Genomic DNA, 26,456 nt, shown 5'->3' with positions numbered 1-26,456 from the left:
TCCGTTATACGTTCTGGATATTGCTTTAACAGAATGAACACAACATAAGGTCTAAACTCGATATTATTATCCTTTTAGTTTGTTTTTTTTACTCTTGCCATGTTCTTTTCTCCACGTTTCGGGGTCCATTAACTGGCTGCACAGTTCTTTGGAAGTAAGAGACCGGAAATTGCAGTGATATCGACCAGGATAACACTACAGTCAGGATCCTCTCTCAGCCTAGCGTTTCTTTTACCGGGGTGCTGGAGAGTGGGTGACGTGCGATTCATCACCAGGAAAAAGATAGCAGGAACGATACAATGCACGGAAATTAGAGGACCATTCGGGCAGATTTTGGCTGTTTCGCACATTTCACCGAGGCGGGAGGACGATTTGGATAGTCAAGAGCATGTTTTTTTAGCCATATACCTAACGTTACAGCATCAACTGTGACTAGCTGATCCAACGCTACGTTAGCAGCGAGCTAACCTAGTGAGCTAACCCTGCTCGTTTGGTAGTGTTCTGCTTGTCAAGTAGATCTCACCAGGACAAGCTGAGCTGAACTCAAATGTAGAGATTCATTGCTGGTCGTAAGCTATATATATATATTTATGTATATTCGTCGAGTGGTGGTAGTGGCGGTGGGGTACATTGTGTGTTTATATTTAGCTATAGCAGATGGGCAGTGTGACAGGCGTATGCTCTTTGCTTTGGGGCGGCTAGGCTTTTCTTCTGGACAGCAAACAGCAGACTTGTACTAATGTGGAAGTCCTGGAAGAGCTAAACGTGTCTCTGGTTCCGAGGTTTTAAGATTGTGGCTATCCGTGGGGTTATTTTGAGATGATTTGATAAGGTCCACTGGTGATGTTAAACTGACAATTAGCTGAAGCGTTTGGAGTTATTCCCATAAGCAAAACAGGACTAGCATTGGATTAACGTGACAGGCGACGGTTGTGTAGTGCGGGTTATAACGTTAGCTCCTCCGGTATACTCTAACTAATTTAACTTATATTGACAGTTATTGTATAGATACATCAGAATCGTCTGTCTGCAAGGGTGTTGATTGATAGCTCATTGTTTGCGGACGTGCAGAGATCCCATTTCTGACACTCACTTTAGCCCTACGTACAGTGACTTGAAACTTGGAAGAAACTGTCAATATTTGACAGCTGCACGGCCCACCAGTAACAAGGCCACACTTTGCTATATTGAAGCAAGGACGTTTGCTGCAGGGCTTTTTAGGAACATATATCGACAAGGATTCACTTACAAACGTTAGCTGCCATTGCCCTGGCTGTCCAATCTCTAGTTTTTCTTGAGGTTGTAGTTTGTTGACTACAGCTCGGCGACTCCATGTAAAACGGGATTTTCATTATTGATGCGGTGATGACTTTAGAATCCACGATGGCTTGTTGCCTGAGTGAAGAGGCGAAGGAGTCCAAGCGAATTAACCAGGAGATCGACAAGCAGCTCCGACGAGACAAGAGAGATGCGAGGAGGGAGCTGAAACTTCTATTGCTGGGTATGCATTCATTCAGATCTCTCTCACAATGGCGCTAGTAATGTAGCGTTGTGTTTTCTCTCATCTAACTTTCACTCACACCAAGTCTGCTGACGTCTCAGTTATTCAAAGTAGTCACATTATTTGGATTATTTTGTATGCAAAACGTTAACTATTGTTGTAGCACTCTAACCAAGGCCCCATTTACATAAACCCCATGATAGGCAAACCAGTTCAAGTTGACTCAGTTGAGTTGGAGACTGTGGTTTGTAAGACATTTCTGTTATGTTTAACAATGATTGAGGGTTATAAAAGTAGTTTAGCTGTAAATGATCGATTCACCAGCGGCATGTATGTGGAATTATTTTCAACCGGATGTGAATCCTAAAGATCCCATAGTGGTGTATCATAGAATTTGTCAATTCAATAAGAGTATCTAATCTACCTAGGCCTAAATCAGGACTCGATTAGGACACACACAAATGACATTTACACAACATCGCAATGATATCAGATGTTATTGATTAGCAAAGTGAAAAACAATCAACTGTATGTATGTATGTATGTATGTATGTATGTATGTATGTATGTATGTATGTATGTTAGGCTATATGTGTAGTGATGAACAATAATCCAATTATAATGTTATCCAATTTGTTTTTATGGCCTGTGATGTTAGTTTTACAATGGCCATGACTTTGGAATAGTCTTGCCAGCCCCGCACAAATGTCTGCCTTCTCAAGCCTAGATTAGTGGGGAATGATATCAAACTATTTAACCATTTATCAGTGTTTCAATATCATTTCACTAATCTATTAAATAAAAGGGTTGGGATACATTCAGGTCTGTCCTCAAACACACACCATAATGTATTGTATAGCCTAAACAGTTAACCGTTTCCCTGACTGTGTTACTGTCTATTTATTCAGTTGATGTGTCACTCTTGGTATGTCTCAGTCTGTCTATCATTCCCTAGCATGCAGCCCATTGTGTCAGCATTGAAACTGTTGTTTCATAGCTTCTTTAAATTAATTCCTCCAGCGAAGAGGGGAATATCATCAGTGTCTTTCATGGGAAATGTTGGTGGAAAACGGTTTCCAGAAGCTAGGCCATATGATCGCAGGGAAATGTTTGTCTCAAAGAAATAACCTGCAGGGCCAATGTACAGAATTAAAGGTTAAACAAACTAAGTGGAGTGTAGGATGATTTTGTAATATTTCATTGTAACTTAACTTAATTATTCCGTTGTTATTGTACATAAGGAAAAATCTGAGAACTCCTCCTGAATTATTTTCAATATAATTGCAACAACCTGATTGTATTTGTCTTTTACTCAGCTTGAACTCCTCGTTAGAGCTCAGCATATTAGATTGCTTAACTTTAATGTAACCATAAGACCTTATTAGAGATGCATAGACCAAAATAACAGGCAATTACAATCTTGTATGATGCCACATTCAAGAATGAGCGTTGGTCATTCATATGAATTGAATGAATCTGAAGTCATAAAGGGTTTGAAACTATCTGCTACAGTTAACAAGCTTCAGGTAGCAATTATGTTAATTCATTTATATTCTTGAATTATTTAGTTCCCTGGAAATGAAGATACCTTTCCCATGAATTAGAGATTTTATTTTACTTCTGTTACCACATATAGCCTATAACTTCTTGTGGACCATTTTGTACTAGTCCCCTGTAGTAAACCTGTCCAACATTAAAGTTACTACAGTACCTATGAAGCTTATTGTGAACACTAGATGTGCAGTCCTCCTTTTAGATTCAGGGGCATTTCTTTTGCCACCCACCGGTTGCCATTTTGTAGCAAAGTACAGCTAAATGTCTAATGGATTCAGAGTGAAGAGAACAAACTACATTCCGTGTTCAGAGTTTGATGTCTCGGATCTATTGGCCGCACTCGCCTATTTTGGCATTGATGATGCAAAACCAAGCATCTGTTTGGTGTGTTGTTGGCCACCACAATGTTCAACGCTGATTAGGAACTATAAATTTGGCAGCAAGGACGAAAAAGAAAAAAAATATATATATATATATTATAGTGCTGCTTTTCTGGTTGCAGATAATGAGATTGGGGGCTGATGACTCACTGAGAGCAAATTGAAAGAGATTGTTTTGGAAGACTACTCTTTTCTCGCTGTAATTACCCTGTTTGATGGAAATAGCCAAACTAAATGGGAGAAGGCTAATTTGTTTACAAAGGTGTAGGGCAACCTGATGTCACTTTATTTGACCAAAAAAAAGGTGAATTAAAGATCTAAGCTGTGCCCAAAGCTAGTTGAAGCTTTACTGTAGTTTAGTTGTCTCACATCCTTTGGAAGAGATTTATAGAGCATTCTTAATGTTTTATAGACGTGTAGTGTAGTGTAGCCTGTCATTGCATTGTTGTTGGTGATCAAGTTGTTTACATTGACTGGTGGGTTGGAAAATTCTACGCTTTTTGCAAAAGCCTTAGCGATAAGGGGGGAGTGGCATTGCTCACAGTTTTCATTACTAATAAAGTTATGCCTCTGATGTATTTGCTTTGGCTCGGAAATCCAGCTGTTTGCAAGACTGACTGCCTATAGTCATGTCAATTCAGCAGCAGTTCTAATGTAAAGGTTTAACTGATGTAAGGGTGGTGCTTTGTGTGAACGGAGGTCTGCATGCCGTCTTTGAGGACTGTAACAGGTGTGTGTTGCATTGCTGTCATGCACAGAGGCAAGTGTGGATGACCTCTCTGTTGTAGTGCTGAGGCAGAAGCCTACACATTTCAGGATTCAATTTCCACACTGCCTGGAGAGCGCTGGGTAAAGGGCATCCATTTTATTCTCTGGATTAGCATTTTCTTTTTTTAATTTGGAAGAGTCACAGAGTTGAGTTCTGTAGCATGCTAACGTCTCGTAGTGAACGTGAAGACATTTGCCGCCGCTTCTTGTCACCAACTCAGACATTTGCTTCTATTGATACATTTTATTGCCCCCAACAGTTCTCAGAATTTAAACAGATGGCGAGACAGTTGTTGCAGTGATAGCATTGTCTGAACCTTTTAAGTGGAAGACTCGGGGAAGAGCTTGCATAGGAAGAGCATTGTGCCGGCTGCTCTGTTTAGCTAATTAAAGTCACAAGTAATTAAATGAGAACAGCCACTGGGGGATCCACAGTAACAACACTGGCCTCTGTGCTGGACATTCCTCGGTTGAAAGTACACGTGTCATCGGCTTGGTGGAATAACTGTATATGCGTCTTTGTCTATCTTTGTCTTTCACTCTGATATATATCATACACACTTTTGGCATATAAAGCTCTATCTGTGCATGCGTGTGTGTTAGCATGCATTTAGTTTGGATTTTGAGTTTACTGAATTTGACCACATTGTATAAAACGTCTCTATCTCCCTCTCTCTCTCGTGGTCACATCTTGTTGAATATTGACCGTGTTAGTGGAAACCTTTCTGGTAACACAGACTTCTTCATTATGTCGATGTTGACCGATATCGTTTGGCTAAGTCAATGCTATGTAAACCTGCAGAACATGTGCTAGTGCATACAGCACATGTCACATGATGTTGACTTTTGTTTTCTCGGCGCCAAGTTATGACTCAACAAAGCAAGTTATATTCTTCGGAGCAGGAACATCATCACCATTCATTTGCTTAATGTCTCAAGGGTATTGTTTGCCTACAAATCTACAAACCATTGACAATTGTTCATTCATTAAACCATTAATGAATGGTTTAAAAAAAGAACAAAACTATTTATTTTGTTAACTGTACTTTAACTAACTACTAGGCTGACATGGTGTTTATGCTGTAGGCCTGTGTACCTGAATACTAAATGATCCTTTCAGCAAATTTAACAAGCATGGTTAAAACTTGTGGTACCATACCGAACGTCCTCCATGATCTGCAACATATTAATCTGCCATTTTGTCTCAGTTACTAAAATCCCATGTATATATTTTGTGTATTCACAAATATGGTATTCCGACGCTGAAATGGTATGATAACGCCTGGTGTGCATGGATTTTAAACCTCTCTTAAATTGCAAAACACTACAAATATTTGTCATCCTTTTGAGTGTAAGACAAACGGACAAGCCCGTCTTCAAGTTATATGCAGACATAACAATCCAAGCTCTAGAAGCCAAATTAACGTGTTAATATAAATTGTGTTTGTTTTTGGTATTTGTTTGATTCATGGGACCTTTCTAATGATGATCATTGTGTGCCGATCATATTAAGGTTCTTCTTGTTTCCGTTGTTTGCCTTGAAATGTCTGTAAATAGGCGTTTGCCTGTCTTACCCCGATTCAGACGAGCTGTTTAATGTAAAGTTGTCACTGTGCATCCAGAAGGGGAGCTCAATGGGTTTCCGTTAGCTGCTTACATTGACAGTAGCCCAGCTCCAGTTCATGTGAGGGGAATACACTTTGAATTACTTTCAAAAGATTTCCAAGGTGTCCCAAATAGTGGAGTATTCAGAACAAGTCAGATGAGTTTTTGTCTGAGCATTTGATTTATTGATTATCTCCACCAATCAGCATTTGCTTGATGGTAGATTAATGTGTTTGCTCCTCTGCCAACCACACAAAGCCTCTGAGTAGATTCATGAACTAGGTCTCAGCAAACCATCTTATCTGGACCTGGCAACAACTAGTTTTAAGCAGAAAAAATACAGTACATTTCCACTGTCTGCACATTTAATTCATCAACACGTCCAGCACTTGAGTTTCTTTGTTGCGTGGTCTCTTGGAAAACCCAAAGGTCTGTATTGCATAAAGGCTACCTCCGCCCATCATATCATGAGTTTTTAAGCTACAGTAAGCCAAGGACTGGCTGTGTTTATTTGGGTCCCTGTCGACCGCTGTCACGGCAACAGGAATTGTTACAGTACTGTTATCCTTGTCTGTGTTTGTTTTTTGTCTGCATAAACAGCCCACACGTGAATGTCAAAAGATGTGTAAAAGCAGCATCTGCGGCGATCAGATGGTTGACCCCCTGGTTTGTACACAAGTGTTTGCCGAAGTTGGCAAATGCTCTTAAGTAAAGATTTTTTTCAATGTGCAGTGCATTGGGAAGTACACTTCAACAAGTCCGTTGGGATTGCTTCACCCAAAAATACCTTGGATCCACAAAAAAGATTCCCTTGTTGCTGATGACGTTTAAAAAAAGGTTTTTAGCCTAACCCTTTGGTTTGGATGTATTGAATGCTTTAATTGAGAAGTCTACTTGAAAAAGTGCTAGCCTTCTTCTGCTTGTTCATCATTAATGATAACAATGTAATTGTCTCTTAATGTATCATATAATAACAATAACATAATTGTTCCTTCATTTAATATTTTTGCAGTAAATGAATCAAGTTAATTTAATTATCGCTGTTCATTTGATCTTGTGTATCTTCATTCGAATTTCAATATTAAGATTTTAAAGCACAGACTAACGGCCTGTTTTCTAACGGATCCTAATTTGGTTACCGGTTGTTTCCTAACACTGACCGGCGACGTGACCTGGGACTACTGATTATGACTAACCAGAACGAAAGTCACACAGTCCACCCAGCAGCAGCAGCACACTGTCGTATGACTTTTGCTGTCTGTATGATCGTTGAATGTATATTATCTTGCAACACGACCAAGGCCGCCTTAATGCACGGGCTTACCTGGGCTGAAGCCCCAGGGCCTACGACGATCAGGGGCCTATCATGAGCTGCAGTAATTCGAGAAAAAAGGGGGCCACTAGTGGTAGCTGGGCCCAGTGGCCACTTGACACCACAGCCACAACGGCAAAATGTCGGAAAATAATTTACACATCTTCAATGTAAGATCCCTTCTCAGGGGGCCTACGAAACCTCTAAGCCCCAGGGGCCCAATGGCAGGTTAATTCAGGCCTGAACACGACAATCAGGACTCCCAGTAGACATGTTGATGTGAATGAACAAATGAGGGGGGAATGTTTAGTTTAAAATATTGCACATAAGCTGCTTTTCATTTTCACACCCGAGAGATAATAAACGATTTTCAAAATCATAATGCTTAGCGATGTCCTCTTGTGAGGCTGTTGTTGTGTTTTAAGAACCTATTTTGATATTGTTTTCCACCTCTTTTGGCAAACTTTTCCTGTACATTTACGTTGCAGCTAGCACATCCAGACTTTTACTTTTTAATGTAGCATATTTTGTCTATTTAAAAAGAGAAAAGGCTACTGCTGTGGATCCGGTGAGTTTGACTGCTGGAGGGAGGCAAATAAGCCCGGTAGGTGTGTGTAGTCATGTGCTGTGTTAGTCTGTGAGGCACTGCTGTTTGTCAAATAGTGATGTTGACACACCCAGTTTCGGTAGCTTTGTGGCAAGCAGGCAATCAGCAACTATACCTTCCCCACACTGCTCCCATTCCCATTAGACCTTATAGACATACAAATTCATCCCTAAATACCCCCCAATCCAACCATGTACGGCCTTGGTAAGGCCAAAGGAGATCTAGTCTGTCTGGCCGAATATTTATACCTAGGTCTGGATTGCCTTGAACAAATAAATGAACACCAGATGCATTTCTTTACATGGATGCTCATTGACCACTCATGCCCTTAGTGAGAGACACACCAGTATTTTGTGTTCATTTCTCTGCTCTGTGAAGGTGGCGAAAGGGTTTTTGGTACTTCTCATTGGCTTTAATTGTGGAAAACGTCTAAGTTGGTTGTGCGAGTGATGTGCCAGAAGGTCTGCCATTTCGTAGAACGATACTCATGGTCTTGTATGGCGGAGTTGTCGTGGCGTGCGGTTGTTGCTGCCGTTGACCATGTGGTAGTCATCTTGTACACAAAAGGCATGCTTGTGCTGTGGTGATGATACGGGAAGAGAGGTTGGAGATCAACGGTTGGATTATACCTTTTAGAGGAACTGAATGAATTGCACGGCTGGATTGAGAAATGGAAAAAGTACTGGTGAGATTGGATCTGAAATAGGCAAAATGAATGATCATGAAGTCCTTTTTTAGGACAGAACTAATGACGGGAATGTCCTTAAAACTGAAATAGAATGTAAATTGTATACTTTGTTTCTCTCTCTCTCTCTTTCTCTGTCTCTGTCTGTCTCTTACTGTCTCTCTCTCTCTGGCTACTGTCAGTGTTGATAGTGCAATATGTTTCCTTGCGGCCCACTCACTCATTGCGCTTATTCAGAGATCACATATCTGAGCACAGACAGGGGAGGGAACAGGACACAGGAGGACTCACAGATCCTCGTCCTCTTTCCTCTCCGCTCCCTCCCCTTCATGATTATGACGGACGGCTTTTCCTGTCCGTCCAACGCTGTTCATATTAGTTGTGTTTTTCAGTGGATGAAGCAAAAGTAACCGGGGCCAACTGACCTGGTAGTCGGCATAGCAGAACAATGAGTCCTCGAGCAAAGATGTTTCTTGGCACCCAGATGGGAGGCAGTGTCCCTTTTGGTTTCTTTCTAAGAGAATTTGTTCTCATTCCATCTTATTGAAGTATATTTATCTCCCAATATATATCTCTATAACCCTTTTTTAATATCGTTTTTAGGTTAAGAAATGTGTACTTATCTCCTAAGTTTCAGATGTTGGACGCTATATTATTTTCATCAATACATTAAGCAGGGTTTCTTGGATGACTGCCCCAATTACCGTTACCCCAAGATTAACCTTTCTTTCTGACTTTTGCCTGTTTTTAATATTACAGATTTTTTTTATGTTTTTAAAGCAATTTAACTTAAGCTTATGTAATACACGAGAAATGCAATAGTTAAAAGGATACAATCAAAGAGACCATTTTATGAAGTAACTTTCCAGTGAAATTCTTGTGCAGGTATGAAAAAAAGTGCAACTGAATGTCAAATGTCTTGTCGGTTTGCTTCATATTATGGACTCAGAGTTTGATCTAACACGTTAGAAATGATACCAAACTCCCTGTGGTTTGATAGGAAATGGCTGTGCCTCTCAACGCCTACATTTGACAATTAGCCAGGATGAACCTTGATTCAGCCCAGGAAAACCCCTTCAAAACTCCTTAAATCATAAAATGTGAGTGACCATGTGCAATCGCAGCGCCAGCCAGTCCTTACTTTAGTCCCCCTTGCGCAGTCAAATTGCACCCTGCAATTTGTGTGCAAGTTCAGATTTTGCTGAGGCTGGCTCTAACTTCCGCCTAGCTTCGATCAGGGGGGATGTAAGAAATCGTTTACACAGGGGGGCCATTCTATTCCACTTTGTCACACTTGCATCTCCTCCTTCCATTTTTTTGAACTCCTTTTTTCTTTCCATGTCTCCCCCCCCCAGCCCCCTTCGTCTCTCTGCAAAGGAAAGTTGTTATAGTAGCGCCCATGTGATCTGGAGAAGGAAAAAGCCTCATGCAGCCTGCGGTTAAATTGGAACAGAGTGAAATTGACCCGTTTCTTTATCTGTTTGGTCATTTGTGAGTTAATGGTTATCCCACACATTCAGCTCGGCTCTGGGTTTTTCTGTTGTTTTTTTTTTCGAGCATGGAAAGGACCGAGTTTAATGGTTGTGTTTCAGTTGACGTGCATGGTTGCGGTAATAATATTGACTAGAATTGTTTTCTTTTTGTGTTTATTTAAATAATTGTTCATTTGAATCATTGCAATTATGACCCGTGGACAATGACCCATTCCAATCATGTTGGCTGGTCTGCCATTGAAAAAGAATGTACCGCATGACTATTTTTTCACTGACAAAGATGACCGCCCGAGACATCCAAAGATGTTTTATAATGGTATAACAATCTCTATTAAGTAGTTCAGTTTACTCTGCTAAGCGGATGTGCAGTGGCTTAGCCATATATGCCTATCCTCTCGCCTGGTGATTTCCTTCATGGATCTGTGAGTACAATACAGTGGTTGCCATGGGAACTAGAACTTGGCCTCAGGAGTAGCACCAGTCTCTGTACAGTAGCATATCCTTGAGAAATATTTCTACCGGGTTCAGCATGTGAACAATGGGATCTGTTGATTTAGGCTGATTATTCCTTGACGTGTGTGTGTGTGTGTGTGCGTGTGCGCGCGTGCGTGTGCGTGCGTTAGCGGGTCTTCATTCATTGGCACATGGCACTATTGATTGCGTATGACTTGGTTAGTCCAGAGATTTCCTCTGGGCATGTGTACACACAGTGTAGGCCTTGTCTACATCTTATTAGATGTAGGTCATCTATAGTGGAGGCCTCGCTGCAGTTCACTTAGCTTCTTCTTTACAAGACCTTTTTGTCGTTAACTTTGCAAACCCGGGTCTATCGGAGTATGGCTCTTATTAATTCATAGTGTTGGAAGAGGACGGATGCACCATGGGTTCAGCCGTTTTCCACACACACACCCGGATATGGTGTTCCTTCACATGCTCAGCTGGGCACTGCATGCTAGTGACAAAATCCCAAATCAACCTTGTTCAGCCACTCTGCTTTAAAATAAAAAACAAGCTTCTTTCCACCGTCCAATTTTACAACATCTGTATTATCTATCTCTGTCACTATCCTTAAGTGCTAAAAGTGTTCCCAATTGCTTTTTTATTTTTTTAAGTTCTTGCTGCACGCTTGAGTCTATTTGGAGTCCAACTCATAACAATGGACTCAGCGATAGCAATAGCACACTGAGCTCACTGTGCTAGCCGTAGCCTGACGAGCACGCTCCTAGCGCACTGTTGGCCGTAGCACAACTAGCACACTGTTGCTAGCTATGCTATGAGAGCAGGGTATATCGCTGCCTGGCATTAGGTCTCGGCTGCTTCAGCAGGAGCAAGAACAGCTTGCACAGTAGACACTATGAAAACAGTTGTTACGCAATTGGCCTATTTTGTGGCACCCTTTGTCTGGCCTGGTCTGGCCCTGCCTAGCATGTGTGTGTCGGGGCAGCAGGGCAAAGGGAGCAGGCATTGGCCGGCCATACGAAACGAATCAGGGAGGGTAGGGTTGGAGCATATGTGGTGCTATTCCACGGTTAATTAAAAAGAAAAACAAAGATGTCGGCATTTGGCTCAAAGACTTACTTTCAACGCAGAGCCTTAAACGAGGTGCATGGAACAAGTCTCTCGCAAGTGAGTTGGTGTTCATTATGGAAAGGCTGGCGTGCAAGCCTTTCTGTTGCAACGCATCAGTGACATCATGTCAGCAAATTGCAAATATTTCTGCACATCTCTTTATGGGCATGATCTTCGAGTGATGAACTAGTTTGAATGTGGCTCACTGTCTTGTAGGAGTAGTTTTGGTCTTTTTTTCATGATCTTGTACCAAATCTGTATAATCTTTGGGTGATGGAACTGAATCAGGCACTGGCATATCAGGAGTAATGTAAAAGGGTTTAACTCTGTCAAAGGACAGAGGCTTGTATAAAGGGGGGTATGTGATCCTGTGGAGGTGGAGGATGGATGAGAGGCGCAATGGAAGGCATGGGGGACATTGAGAAAAGTAGAACAGAGACCCGGGTGAGGAGGAGAAGGGAAGGCTAGGAAAATCCAGAGAAGAAAAACACAGTTGTGTGGTCTCTATTTGAAATGTGGCAACAACAATAAAAAAAAATGAGTGCACGGGCTGGGGTAGAGGCCAGCCAGTTGAGAAAGAAAATGCAAGTGTGCTGAAAGAGGACGGCAGAGCTCAGCGCAGCCAGAAGTACACAGCGTTGCATAGAGAGTTTAGAGGCGAGATTGCCTAGGTTTGGTTAGATTTTGTAACTCAATCATGTCTGTGGGCCTCTTGACTTCCTCTGTCGTTGTTCATCATAGTCAGTTACTAAAAGCCAGACACTGCTTCCCCCCAAAGCTGGGATAAGTAGAGTGCCAACAGAATATGTCCATATAAAGATGCAGAGTCTGCAGAGGAGGTGAATCCCCTGGGGCACTCGCTGTGGCTAATAGGACCTATAGGGGTTTGCTAAACGGGGTTCTTTCTTAACCGTCTGTAAAGTCATTAACAGTGAAACAGGACTACATGGATGATTCATAATGCAGGCTACCGTCCTCCCCATACGCATTTGTGACATAGAGGAGGGCTTGCATGTCAGGCCACAGGGCTTGATGACTAGGGAACCGCTGGGAAACATATGTGTTTATACACACTGATATAAAAACTTCAGAGATAGTCTTGATTTAATAAATGTAATTACCTTAATAAATCCTCTGCTGTGTTGGTTGAACCTCTAAATGCTTTAAATGAGCACATCCATGTCAGGCCACAGACCTTGATGATTAGGGAACCGCTGGTAAACATATGTGTTTAGAGAGGCCTATATGTAATTGTTCTTCACGTTTAGGTGACATTTTCTTTTTGTACAAGGTTTTGTGTCTTGTGAAGAGAGAATCATGACTTCAGCTCTAGAGTGCCCAGCCCAACTTTACCACACTCTTGAACCATCAGAGTTCATCAACTGAATATACTTGAAATGATACAATACAAAATGTTTGAAATACCATCCATCCTTCCAAAAGTATTTTGTATGTTTGGATTATGCTGATCATGCTGAAGTGTATGGTTTTGTTCAAAAGTCTTTATTCATATCACCCGCGTTTCCTATCACAGATATATATTGGTATCAGTGGGTATGTTAGCCCACACTGAAGTAAAACTTTAGAGATGCTGTCGATTTATAAATGTACTTACCTTAATAAATACTTTGTGTTGGTTGAACCTCTAAATGCTTTAAAATAAATGAGCACATCCACATAAACACTCCCAACAGAGTTTTACATCAGGTTCTCTGTGAAGGTTATTAGCTCCTTTTTAGTTTTGGATTATTAGTTTTGGATTATTGGCCGATGAATCGAGATCTGCCCCTGAAGTCCAGTATCGGTCCGGCTCTACAGTTAACCCCTACCTTACACCCTCCTCCCCTGCCTTCTCCGCCCTAGGTACCGGCGAGAGCGGCAAGAGCACCTTCATCAAACAGATGAGGATCATCCATGGGACGGGCTACACAGACGAGGACAAGAGGGGCTTCACCAAGCTGGTGTACCAGAACATCTTCACCTCCATGCAGGCCATGATCCGGGCCACGGAGAACCTCAAGATCCAGTTCACGTACGAGCAGAACAAGGTGGGCCGCCGATTGGACCTTTTACATGCAGATGTTGTCGTCCTGTAGTTTGTGTTGCATCCCTTCATGTGGGAAATCTCTTTATTCTGAGCATCGAAGGTATCTCTCTCTCTCTCTCTCTCTCTCGCTCTCTCTCTCTCTCTCTCTCTCGCCCCCCTGAGTAACTCTCTTCTCTCTCTCTCTCGCCCCCCTGAGTAACTCTCTTCTCTCTCTCTCTCGCCCCCCTGAGTAACTCTCTTCTCTCTCTCTCTCGCCCCCTAGAGTAACGCTCTGCCCTCTCTCTCTCTCCCCCCAGAGTAACGCTCTGCCCTCTCTCTCTCTCCCCCCAGAGTAACGCTCTGCCCTCTCTCTCTCTCTCCCCCCAGAGTAACGCTCTGCCCTCTCTCTCTCTCTCCCCCCAGAGTAACGCTCTGCCCTCTCTCTCTCTCTCCCCCCAGTGTAACGCTCTGCCCTCTCTCTCTCCCCCCAGAGTAACGCTCTGCCCTCTCTCTCTCTCCCCCCAGAGTAACGCTCTGCCCTCTCTCTCTCTCCCCCCAGAGTAACGCTCTGCCCTCTCTCTCTCTCCCCCCAGAGTAACGCTCTGCCCTCTCTCTCTCTCTCCCCCCAGAGTAACGCTCTGCCCTCTCTCTCTCTCGCCCCCCAGAGTAACGCTCTGCCCTCTCTCTCTCTCGCCCCCCAGAGTAACGCTCTGCCCTCTCTCTCTCTCGCCCCCCAGAGTAACGCTCTGCCCTCTCTCTCTCTCGCCCCCCAGAGTAACGCTCTGCCCTCTCTCTCTCTCGCCCCCCAGAGTAACGCTCTGCCCTCTCTCTCTCTCGCCCCCCAGAGTAACGCTCTGCCCTCTCTCCCTCCCCCCAGAGTAATGCCATGGTGGTGCGTGAGGTGGACGTGGAGAAGGTGTCGTCGTTTGAGCATCCCTACATTAGCGCCATCAAGATGCTCTGGACGGACCAGGGCATCCAGGAGGCCTACGACCGCAGGAGGGAATACCAGCTCTCTGACTCCACCAAATAGTAGGTGTACAACCTATAGCCTGCTTCTCGTGCTCTGGTACTATCGGAGTAACTATCGTCCTCATGGTATTGAAGTTTGACCCTTTTGAAAGTTTCTAATGCATGCAGATCATTCTTAATGTGTGCAAAAAAGACAAAGATATTTCTCTCCCAAATATACAAACCTTTTGAACCTCCTATTGTGATCATTTTAAGAGCATGGTTTAGACTAGCACCCTTTAAACTGTCTTGGCTGATACCATAATTCATATATTCTGTTTTCGTACATGTTGGAGTTTGTTATTTTTATGAAATGCCCCCCAAAAACACTGCCATTAATATGGGACATTTTCACACCTTCTGCTGATATTACACATTTTGCTATATCTGCTGGTGTACATGTGACCAAATATAGAATATTGGTTTGCTGTGCATCTCTTATTTAGACTAAGCTAAATAATGAATGAGCATTTGATATATATTGATGCCAATGTAATCTACATTTACATTTAGCAGACACTTTTATCCAAAGCAACTTGCAATAAGTACATTTGTCAGAAGAGAAACAATATATCACTGTCGGTACAGTAAGGATGTTCATAGAACCAAGTGCCAAGCACTAACAATTGTAAGGTTAACCCCTTCCCTGTATAACAAAAAGCTAGCTAGGATAAGATGCTAAAATGTAGAGGTGAATGTGGAACTACTGCCCTGTTTTATAGATAAAGGAGTTAAGCATCACGGGGGCAATGGAGGCCAGGGCTTTAGTTTTCATTAATGAAACTTGGCACGTTGAGTAAAAGTACCCTCAACTAAATGAAACATGTTATTGCAAATACATTTATTTTCTGTAAATGCTGTCGAGGTTCACCATTATAGTTTTGTTGATTAACTCCTACTAGCCAACGGAGAATGAACAAGGGTAGATAGATGGGCTGAAGGAGGAAATGGACATTTTTAACCTACTGCTAATAATATTGCGGCTAATTCCATTTTCACATTAATCCGACTAATGTAGCTGACTAAAAAATGAACTCTAATCATACTAATTACCGTAATATCGTTCATGTTAAAGGGTCGACTCCATTTGTTAACTTGGGGCTTGTTTTTCACCTCAGTATGTAGGTGTATTAAATGGCAAAATATGTATTTTGTGTGTGTATGCAAAATAATTAAATTTGTGAAATTTTCTCACACGAGTACAACATGTCCGCATGTATCTCGTGACCGTGTGTACATTAGCCTCTCTGTCTGGTTGTCTCTCTGTTGTGTGTATTTGTGTGTGTGTGTGTGTGTGTGTGTGTGTGTCTCTCATCCCACCGGCTTCATTCCACAGCTACCTTAGTGACTTAGACCGAATAGCCACACCCGGTTACGTGCCCACCCAACAGGACGTGCTCCGGGTTCGAGTCCCCACCACCGGGATCATTGAGTACCCGTTTGACCTGGAGAATATTATCTTCAGGTACTGGTGTCCCCGGCAGACGCCGCCGTCCCCGGTTGGTTCTGGCCGGTCGGCCGGCAGTCGTCGGCCCGCCGGCCAATGGGAAGCCGTCGAGGCCGCTGTCTCCGCCCACCTGCAGCTTCAGCACATCCCCCGATGACCCGCTTTCCAAGACTTAAGAAACCATTAAGTTACCAGTTACCATTAAGCTCAGCTTGGATATTTACCTATGATATCCAAATTGTCTTCAAATGATGTCGCATACAAGCAGTGGCCCCTAGTCGATTGACCCCCTCCAAATTTAGACCACCATTTTATTTGAAGAGCTTTTTAAATTGGAAAATGTAATGGGGTTGCGTCGAGTCTTGAAGAGCGGCTGTCAAGGGGGTTGTCAAGAGGAAACTGCTCCTGGTGAAGGAGGGGGATGAGGGAATGTTCCTTAAACCTTCCATCTCTTTGTGGGTTCCCTCTTGGGAGGGGATCGACTCTTGGGGAAGAGGGGGATTTCTGCTGCCATGCTTTACTTTCTCTCTCCCTCCCTCCCTCCCTCCCTCTCCCCCGTCTTCTCTTGTGCTTCCTATCTCTCTAGCTATCTAAGTGATCTGGATCGTATTGCAGAACCGTCTTATCTGCCCACCCAACAGGACGTTCTTAGGGTTCGAATCCCAACCACTGGGATCATAGAGTACCCTTTCGACTTGCAAAGCATCATATTCAGGTAGAAGATGAACTACAATACTTTGACTAACCTCCATCCACCCCCACTCCCCAATTGATCTACCTTGTGTAACACCTGCCAGTGTTCTATGTAAGTCGTCCTAACCCTCCCCTCCCATGCCATAAATGATCCCTTCATTTGTGTTGTTCAAATACAAGTCCTCCTGTCCTTTTTTCTGTTATTTAGAATGGATAACTTGGCCTCCATGGATTTTTTTAGTATTATATCGATGACGCTGAACTGGCAATACACCTCAAGGAGAAGAGTTGATCAAACTCATTTTACATGACCTGTAACTGCATCTTGGGCGTCATTCTTCCACTTAAGGTACTGAATGTGGTGACATTGCCCAGCAGCATCGGTACTGATATTGAACACAACAGTGCTTTGCTAGCGTTTCAAACCATGCAAGAGAGGTAGGCCTGAGTTGGCATAGCGAGACGCTGGGAATGTATTTTTAACGCTTTTTCAAAGAATCCTTTCCTCCTCGCGGCGAGGGAGAGACAATAAAGGAACCGCGGAGATGGCGGCAAAGGATCAGAGAATGATTACAAAAGAGTGCAAATCGATAGGAAGCCATCATGTCAGGCCCCCACTCCTACGCTTGGCATCGCTAGAAATAACTCCACTGGCAGTGAGTGCTGGGCTGAAGAGGTTCCCAGGACCACTGCTGCTGTTAGCCAATCAGCTGGACCCAGCTCCGCTCTGCTCAGCTGCTGCTGCTGCCGGTGAATCATTGAGGCCTCTGAGGACATCTGTATTAAGACAGGAATAGTTGTCATTCGGGCTGGGGGGGGGGCGGGGGGGGAATACAAAGATGCCCTTTTGGCATTATGCGTGTTGGAAAAGGAAATGTATTCTACACAGCTCTTATTCATTTATTTATTTCATGAGGATGTGTGGTGTGTGTTGTAGAAGGAAACCATCTTGTAGCCCCAAGGTGAATTAATTAGCAATTAAATGTACCAAGGCTTCATACTGAACAGGGGAATTTCCCCCTGCCACTGCTTATTAACTGTAACTTTGGTGCTGGTTACATGCAATGAGAGGGGCAGAGCATCAGCCATTCAGTTGACAGGGCAGCAGCCCGAACAAAGGGGCCTTTCATAGACAAATATGTCTGTTAGGCAAGCCTCCAGTTCTTCTTATTGCCTTTTGAAGTCTAAGAAAATGTCCTTTCTCTGGGCCCGGCCAACCCAGGGGCACTTATCACGGATAAGTAGATCACACTCATCCTTTGCTTTAAGGGAAAGAGGGTCACTGGGCGTGGAGGGATGCTATCGGGGCTGCGACTCCTGTAGTCCCCCTACGTGTTAGACACCCTGCCTCGGCCTGAGGCCTGGAGCCCCCCTGTGGGTTAAACACCCTACCTCTACCTGCCCAGAGACTCCCTGGCCAGCCCAGCTCACCTTTTACGATGAAGCATTCCCACTTTAACTAGGGGTCTGCAGACAACGTCAACTAGGAAGTGATCTAATCATGTACTCAAGGACTAAATTGCCTCAAATTAAAGTAACTTAGATTAGAGACAGGTTTTGTTGAGCTTTGACTTGGCTGATTACCTAAAGTTGAGTCACCGTCTGAAGAGGAAGCATAATATACATGATATCATCTTAAAGTCGACATGCAATACTATCAGATTATTTCCCACAGTCCTTTTTTTTTTGCCTGTACTTTCATTTTACCTTCAACTTCCGAACCAGTAAGCCAGCATGGACATAGTTCAAGAGCTAGCTCCTATTGTCTTTCCCATTCTCATTTTCACTTGTTTCTTCTCCGTCCTACTAAACAATGTCAAACCGTTCCTCCATTAGTCGTCTCACCTCCCTGGTGTCTGATTGGTCCTCTCAAAAGAGACGACAGCGATGCACCTAAACTGACCCATGTATTACCGCTTGACTTTCTATAAACCACACTCACACCTGCAAACACTTCATTGAGAATGGAGAGAAGGCCATCACACACTCACACACTCACACACACACACACACACACACACACACACACACTTAAACAGACCCACACACACTTGCAAAAACACACTTGCACCAATACTTGGCTCAATACGATGGCTCATTTGACTTATTTTTGGGTCAATGTGCATTGCTCTGTGTCCTCTTTATTGCATGCCCCCCATTCTGGGTAGAGGTGTTCAGTGCAAAACGGCTACATGACACAGACACGGTTCATTTGGTAATGTTGAGCTATTTCCTCTTGTATCTGAAAGTAGACCCAACTTGCATTTTAAATACATGACTTTTATGAAATAAATGACCAGTGTAATCGTATCTTCAGTCAAGTGGTGTGCCATGGCTTTCTGCACTGACCCCTCTTCTCCTGTAACCCAGGGAGACCCAACTCCTCTGGAACCTTTTTGTCTTGCATGTGGGTGACAATCCTGCCTGGTTGCTTGTGCTTAACCAATCAGCTGGTTCCCTTTTGATCTATTTGTTGTATTGCATAATAATGTGTTGATTTGTGAAACAAATATATAATGTACAAATTTATATAAATATATTCTTTCGCAATGGGATCATTTGTTCTGGAACCATCCATTCTGCGTGGCCTTTCTTTTTCTCTCTCCCTCTCTCTCTCTCCCCCCCTAACACTGGCTGAACTCTAATCCCGCCCTTCCGTCTTGGTCCAATCAGGATGGTGGATGTGGGGGGTCAGAGGTCAGAGAGGAGGAAGTGGATCCACTGCTTTGAGAATGTCACCTCCATCATGTTCCTGGTGGCGCTCAGCGAATACGACCAGGTCCTGGTGGAGTCTGACAACGAGGTGAGGGGAAATAATACTGAGTGGATTTGGTTCTTGATGGACCTTATTCACCGAGCGGCCAGCTTGGTTCCCTCTTGGTTCCGAAACACAATATTAGTGTAATGCGTTCCATCATCAGTTCCATCACCCTACTTGTGTAGAGAACCAAGTTAGCCGCCAGGACACTAATGGCTAGTATGTTTCTGAATTCATGGTGGAAACATAGCCTGGTTTACTTTGTTCTGTATGGAGGCCATGGATCAGAAGGTTAGGGAGGAGTAAATGACTGATCCTATATGATATCCTCCCATACTATGTTACTATACTAATATTTACTATGTATATTTTTAAGATAAATATTTAAATAGGGACAGCTTTAATGTCTGCTCTACTATCTTTTATGATCCATTGATGATTGGTTGCAGAATCAACATCATACCAACTCTGATTTCCTTCTTTTGTGTTCTGAGGTATGACAGTAATGTGACACGTTGGATTGGATTTAATATCTCAGGACCCTTGGATAACGATACTGAGTGAAATGGCCAAGAAATGCAAATGGACCTTAACTTTCTACCATGCTAGTTCATTTCTCAAGTCGATAATAAAAGAAATCATTAAAACAATGCACTGATATTAAAATTGGATTCCCCTAACCATATTATGCAGTCTTGATTCCCCCCCAAAATGTATTCCTTTTATCCACCTTATTTCACACTGCCTTAACATGTGTCGCTTTACAATAATAAACCACTACTCTTATACACCCCTGAATCCAGACACTCTTTACACACTTGATATATCAACCCCTTGCTTCAGGAGCCCAAATGTGCCTTAACAATTTGAATGTCCTAAGGTGCGTTGACTTTGAAACAAGGTTGTTGCGCTGTATTCTCGTGTATGACAACTTATAAACACACAGGCTCTAAACACTCTGGCCCCATGCCGAACCAGTCTGCTTGGATTGGACTGAACCTCTAGTGGTTGGCGAGTTAGGTTACGCAACACGCCGGGTAGAAGTTGAAATAATTCAGACTTTTTAGACTTTTTAGAAGAATTCTTTCAACTTCGAAGCAAGCCCCCTCGGCGGCAAACAGCCACTAAGTCTGTGCATCGCCCCCTACCCTTCCTGAATTTGCAGAGGAGCTTGTGGGTTGAAAACAACAACAAACAACAAACAACAACAAAACAACAAATCTGACCACATCTCAAGTGAACGTGCCTTTGTTGCCATTTAGTTGTTTACTATTCATGTTCACCTCACGAAAACACAATTGCTAATTGCTAAAGCATGTCAGCATGTTTAAACCGAGTAGAAAGCACTTCTTGTGTCGTGTTTGTTTGCATGTCTGGTTTTAAACAAATGTGGTTTGTCGTTTCTATTTTTTGTCTTGGTTAGAACCGCATGGAGGAGAGCAAAGCTCTCTTCCGGACCATCATCACATATCCCTGGTTCCAGAACTCCTCTGTCATCCTCTTCCTCAACAAGAAAGACCTGCTGGAGGAGAAGATCATGCACTCTCACCTCGTAGACTACTTTCCCGAGTTTGATGGTAACCGCACACACTTAACTGTGCTACTTACTAAAAACACCACCGACCGTTTCTAGTTTGTTGTAAGGCAGCGCTGTGTGCATTCTTTACTTCACTGTGCTCAGTAAATCCATCCAGAAACTCTCATGAAATGGCAAAGAATGAGCACTGATGCAAGTGTGACCCCTTGTGGTGGAACTACTGCACTGCAGCACAGTGTTACATGCGATGTAGCCACTGACCCACATAAAAAGAAACATAGACAGCCTATCTTTTGAGGATTGAAGCAATATGTATTGCCTTTTTATCTCTTAATAATACTTTAATACCACTTAATACCACTAGTGATATCTTTCACTACTACCAGGCGGAAGGAGCACACATTGATTCTGCATTGAATGATTCTGTTGAATCTTGGAGCAATGATGGCCGTATGCTGTCAGTGCAATATAAAAGAGGGCCACATATACTGAACGTGTCTTGACTTGTGCCCCAGGGCCCCAGCGGGACGGCCAGGCAGGACGGGAGTTCATCCTGAAGATGTTTGTGGACCTGAACCCGGACAGCGACAAGATCATCTACTCCCACTTCACCTGCGCCACCGACACGGAGAACATCCGCTTTGTGTTCGCCGCCGTCAAGGACACCATCCTGCAGCTGAACCTCAAAGAATACAACCTGGTGTGAGGGAGGGAGGGAGAGGTGGAGAGAGAGAGGAGGAGGGAGAGAGCAGAGTGGCCGGATTAAGAAAGGGAGATGGAGAAGAAAAAGAGGGTAAATAGATGGAGAAGGAGAGCACCCACTCTTCATGCACTTGTATAAATGTCCTCATGCACACTCGAGCATGGAAACACACACACACACACACACACACACACACACACACACACACACACACACACACACACACACACACACACACACACACACACACACACACACACACACACACACACACACAAGGCCTTAATGTTGGGGTCACGGACTCTGTTCATCCACACTCTTACATACATTTTGTACCATCTTGATTCTTGGTCGTTTTGATTATTTTTCGTTTGACCGTTAATAATAATGAAGTGACCCCCCAAATACAAAACATTCAAGTACATTCACAGCCGGTTCTTTCCTCCCTCTCTTCACATCGTACGGGCTGTGTTTGGTGTGCCACTCATGGGTCAGTAGTAGGCTAAGACACCTCCTGCTTTGTCTCCTCTGGTTAAAACACACACAAGGCTCTCTCTCTGGCATTGGTACTGGTGGTGGTGAAGATCCTTTATATTTCTGGTTGTAGGAGTTTAGGTTGTTGCTGGGATAACCTTCAAATTTATGTAGATAAAATTATGATTTGTTCTTTTTTTACACTAATTTAAGTTTTGGGCAAATTCTGATGACGTACCCAGATTATTCTGAATCATAGCAGAGGAGCTCAGTGATTTCCTTTTTCAAAGCCCAAAACTAATTAATTTCCCAGCTCCGTCTTTAACAATGTAGGTTTACTAATTGCATAACATGATTTGTGCTTGCCATGGTTGCTGTTTTTTCTTTTCTTAGATTTCTTTGAATTCATAATTGTATTAGTACTGTGATTGATTCCGTTCCTTAGTGGGTGAGAGAAAAGCCCTTCCTATACACTATGTGTGTGTCCAGACAAGAAACCGTGCAATAGTTTGATTGTAACGTAAAGAAAACAAGGAGAGGAGTGGTGGGTTGAATCACATGTTTGACAAAATTGACTCCCTCTACAATTAAGTTTATTTGGCCAACCTTCTGATGAGCTTTGTTCACAGCAAGAGTCAATAATTCTGTATTTTAAAAGTTGCAGACCAGATCTCCGATCCCCGTTGAAAAGAGATGATCTAGTTCTCCCTGCTTTCCGCTCCACGTATTTCCAGGTTGAGATAGGGGAGGATTTTTTGTAATGCTGTAAAGAAAATCTACAATTTTATGGACAAGTGCTCTATCTTTCTAAGTATACTTTGTATATAAAGTGGTTGCAAATTTGTGCTGAAACGCTTGACAAAGGTAAAACCGTTTTTTATTTTATCTTGGCGCTTTACGCTAACGGTGAAATGAAAGCAAACAAAAAAAAACTGTTCAATATTTGCTGTTCTATGATGCTTACATTTTTTTTGTAATTTGTGATTATATCTCTGTTTATAATCCCATATCTTGTCTTATACCAGATTAATTAAGATGACAATTATGTCACTAGGTGGCTGTTTTTGTCTTATATAATTCAGGTGAGTTCATAACGTTTTCATCACAAGGGCTACTACTAGTAAGGCGAGAGAATGGATGTGGTGCAATGACTAATCGGCAACGAATCAGGGAGTTGGATTTGGTGGAAGGCTCTCGAGGCCCCTACTGAGGGGCATCTACTATTGGTAGAGACAGGAAGAAATGTTCCAGTGTTAACGTCGATGGCCACCCTTCGACCGAACCAACGGAATAGTGTCTGTCACGGTTCTACAGTCTGAGCAGCCTGTTTGGATCAGTCTGAGAAAGTCGGGATTGAATTGAGGATACTATCTCGCCGGCTTGGCTAGCGTCCCACATTATCACTTTATGCCAGACTTTTTTGCTTCATACATGAGTTCTTAAATGCAGATCGATGTGGTTCTTATTATGTCGTCGGATACCCATTGGGATGGCAGGTTTGATCTCTTGCTTTTTGGCATGTTTGAGTTTCCCTTCTTGTGTTGGCAGTGTTGGGCAGATCAGTGGAAGTGGTACTTAAGTACTTTTGGTGTACATTATCATTTGCAGGCTCAGTTAAAGTATCCATTTAGATATCCTTTGGTTGCTGACCAGCACCATATTGTGCATATCCCACTTGAGTGTTGCCAAAGGATAGCAAGGCAGATTTGCATGTGTTTTTTTTATCTAGAAGTGACATCTTAAGATTTACAGCAATGTGTTTTGAGTTGGCAGAAAGGTGATTATTTGCCTACCGGTGGAGTGCAATAGTGCAAGTATTCTAACACATTTTGTGCCGTGTATACAATTCAAAGGCTAGACTTTTAGCTTTACGGACAGGTCCTGCTCCCTCACTAACCCTAACCCTCCAAAGTAAATACAGAATATTCTAAGTATTTGTGCAATCTTTATCCTTTTTGATGGAGGGATGTATTATTTCCTTCTCTAATGAAGTGCCACAATATTCTTAAGAAAAGAAAATAGCAATTGCTTCTTTTTTTTAATGTAAAGAGTTTACATTTGCAGTTGTGGGGCTTTTGTATGGCAGCTTGTATTAGTAAAAGGATTCAACTCTGGTGCTTGACACAGTACCCGAGTTTTCTCAGCCAGTCTCTTCCCAATCCTGCAGATGTGTCCTATGCCATGAAACAAAGTGATTACGAGGAAGAGGAGGAGCACATCCTAAAGCAAGCACACATGCTTCTACAAAAATAGCCGAGCTCCGGTGGCATTTATTATTTAATATAAGAAAAGACTATTAAAAGACTTTGGTTGTGTTTGACAACTTGCTGTCAGTGGTACATTGACCCATCTAAATACTAGAATAAATTATTCCTGCTCAAGTCATATTCATTTTTACTGCAGTTTAATGACAACGGCAGCTTTCTTTTGTTATGGGTCCCAGCAGGTCAGCCATTGTTCATTTGAATAAAGAAACACTTCATTCCCCTCTTTTTTTTAATCCAGGCTAAAGCAGAATAAATGACCATTTTGTTTAACCAAGAAAGGGAATAAGGATTCTGATTTCCCATGCTAAATAATCAACTTATTTCTCTTGGATTATGTTGTGGTATCTTCATTACCCAAATTATTTGATTTGTCTTGGATGCCATTCAGGTTGACGACTGCTAATGAACAGACACTATTCGTACCAGGAACCATGTTGGATAAAGGAGTGTGTAGCGATTGGCTTTATAGTGGTTTAAACACAGTGATTACAATGTCAAATCACTGTGTGCCTAAGCATCAATGAATCTGTTTTGTTTTTTCTTTCCACTTGATTGACTGTAAAGCGTATGTGTGGACTTTGATCCTATTTCCTTTCACTATGCCAAGAGGGTTCAGGAGAAAGGCTCTCTCAACACTACATCAACAACCCATATAACAGAGGTTGTGTGATGAATACACTATGATGTAATGATGTTCATGGTCACCTTTTTGTAAAAAAAAAATATATATATATATAATAATTTCACTTTTGATTACATACTTGTTTTTGGAGTTTTGAAATTGCTTGAGCTTTGTACTTGAAGGACAGACCAATTCATTCAATTGTGCCACAGTCAACCAATCCTAGATAAGATATTACTAAGTCAATAAATTGACCCAGGTGCCTGTAATTACTATGGTCTTGCAGTTTGCATTAATACACCTTTGAAATGGGGGGAAGGCAGTTTTCTGAGTTAGGCTTGGTATTATGCTTTTGTCCAATTTATTGAACACATAAGCCTATTGAAGGTACTACTATGTGGCTGTTTTACGTTGGGTGGGTGGGCGCTGAGGTGAGTGAATGAGTAAGAGTGACTTCTGGCCATGTGACCTGTTTGCCACCTTTTTTTACTCTTCCTTGATTGGACTGTGTAGTTCTCTCCTATTTTGGGTCGATGCACTGAAAACTCAACGCTGCAAGGGGCCTGCCGGCATTCATGCAACCTACATGTTCATTCAGCACATTGGTCGACCCTAAAGGCGTGTGACTGTGCGCACATGCAAGTGTGTTTGTACACTTGTAATGGATACTGCATATGCTTGTTGTTCATTCTGAAAAGAGGAGTGGACACTTATATTAAAAGCTAACCTTGCATTATTTGTTTTCCTGTTTTTGTAAGGCTGAAAGATTAGCTCAACACTTGTCTTAGGACCACTTAATATATATATATTTTTAAAGGTAAGAGGCTAAAATAAAAATTTGTGTAGTGGTGTATAAATTGAAAGTAATGTATTTTTTTTGTTTTGCTTTGATTTTCTTTTTCTAGTATAACCAAATGTAAATTATGTAAAATGAGTGTGCAGATTCCCTTCTTTGTGGAGCCAGACTCTTACCAAGTGCCAATGTTGTGAAAAGAATCGGTGGATCTATGAAATCCATGGTCCATTTTTTTTTAACAAATAAACACTAAGTATATAATGAAATATTGAAAGTGGGACGATTTATTCTATATTCAAACAGCATGACAAATGCTGTTTTCAAAGGAGAAAAAATATTTAACCGCATGTGTTTGCCACTTCAAGGGTGAGGGAGATGTAGGGTGGTTCCCTGATAATTAATTTTCAGTATTTTTGTTTCCATATTTCTCTTTTGTATCTTTCATTTCAACCACTGTTGCCTAAATCTCATTTGAACATGAAATGAATTTCATATAGCCTTCTCCTTAAAAAAAATCTGTAGTAAATTGAAATAAAACCTGTTCCTATACTGTATTTGTGTCTTTAAATTATTGCGTTCTTTCAACAGTTTCATTTTTTTCAAGAAAGCTATTTAGATAAATGGCTGCTATGTTAACGGAACAAATTT

At 42.3% G+C, this 26,456-nt stretch overlaps 1 protein-coding gene across 2 annotated transcripts; it reads left to right on the top strand.

Annotated features, from left to right (window-relative positions):
• The first annotated feature begins 45 nt into the window (after positions 1 to 45).
• On the top strand, positions 46 to 26,362 carry LOC307078358 (guanine nucleotide-binding protein subunit alpha-11). Of its 2 annotated transcripts, none has more exons than XM_079740112.1 (7): positions 46 to 1,501; positions 13,338 to 13,522; positions 14,378 to 14,532; positions 16,545 to 16,673; positions 19,325 to 19,454; positions 20,833 to 20,986; positions 21,462 to 26,362. In XM_079740112.1, the coding sequence occupies exons 1-7, from the start codon at positions 1,366 to 1,368 to the stop codon at positions 21,650 to 21,652; spliced, it is 1,080 nt and encodes a 359-aa protein (XP_079596238.1). In that variant the 5' UTR covers positions 46 to 1,365; the 3' UTR covers positions 21,653 to 26,362. The 2 variants fall into 2 exon arrangements, with proteins under 2 accessions (XP_079596238.1, XP_079596237.1); XM_079740111.1 differs by lacking the exon at positions 16,545 to 16,673 and adding an exon at positions 15,848 to 15,976.
• The last annotated feature ends 94 nt before the right edge of the window (positions 26,363 to 26,456 follow it).

Source organism: Pollachius pollachius, assembly GCF_949987615.1.
Source record: "Pollachius pollachius genome assembly, chromosome: 7".
Classification (NCBI taxonomy): Eukaryota; Metazoa; Chordata; class Actinopteri; order Gadiformes; family Gadidae; genus Pollachius; species Pollachius pollachius.
The sequence above is the reverse complement of the archived record's forward strand: the minus strand, read 5'-3'. Positions and strand labels throughout refer to the sequence as shown.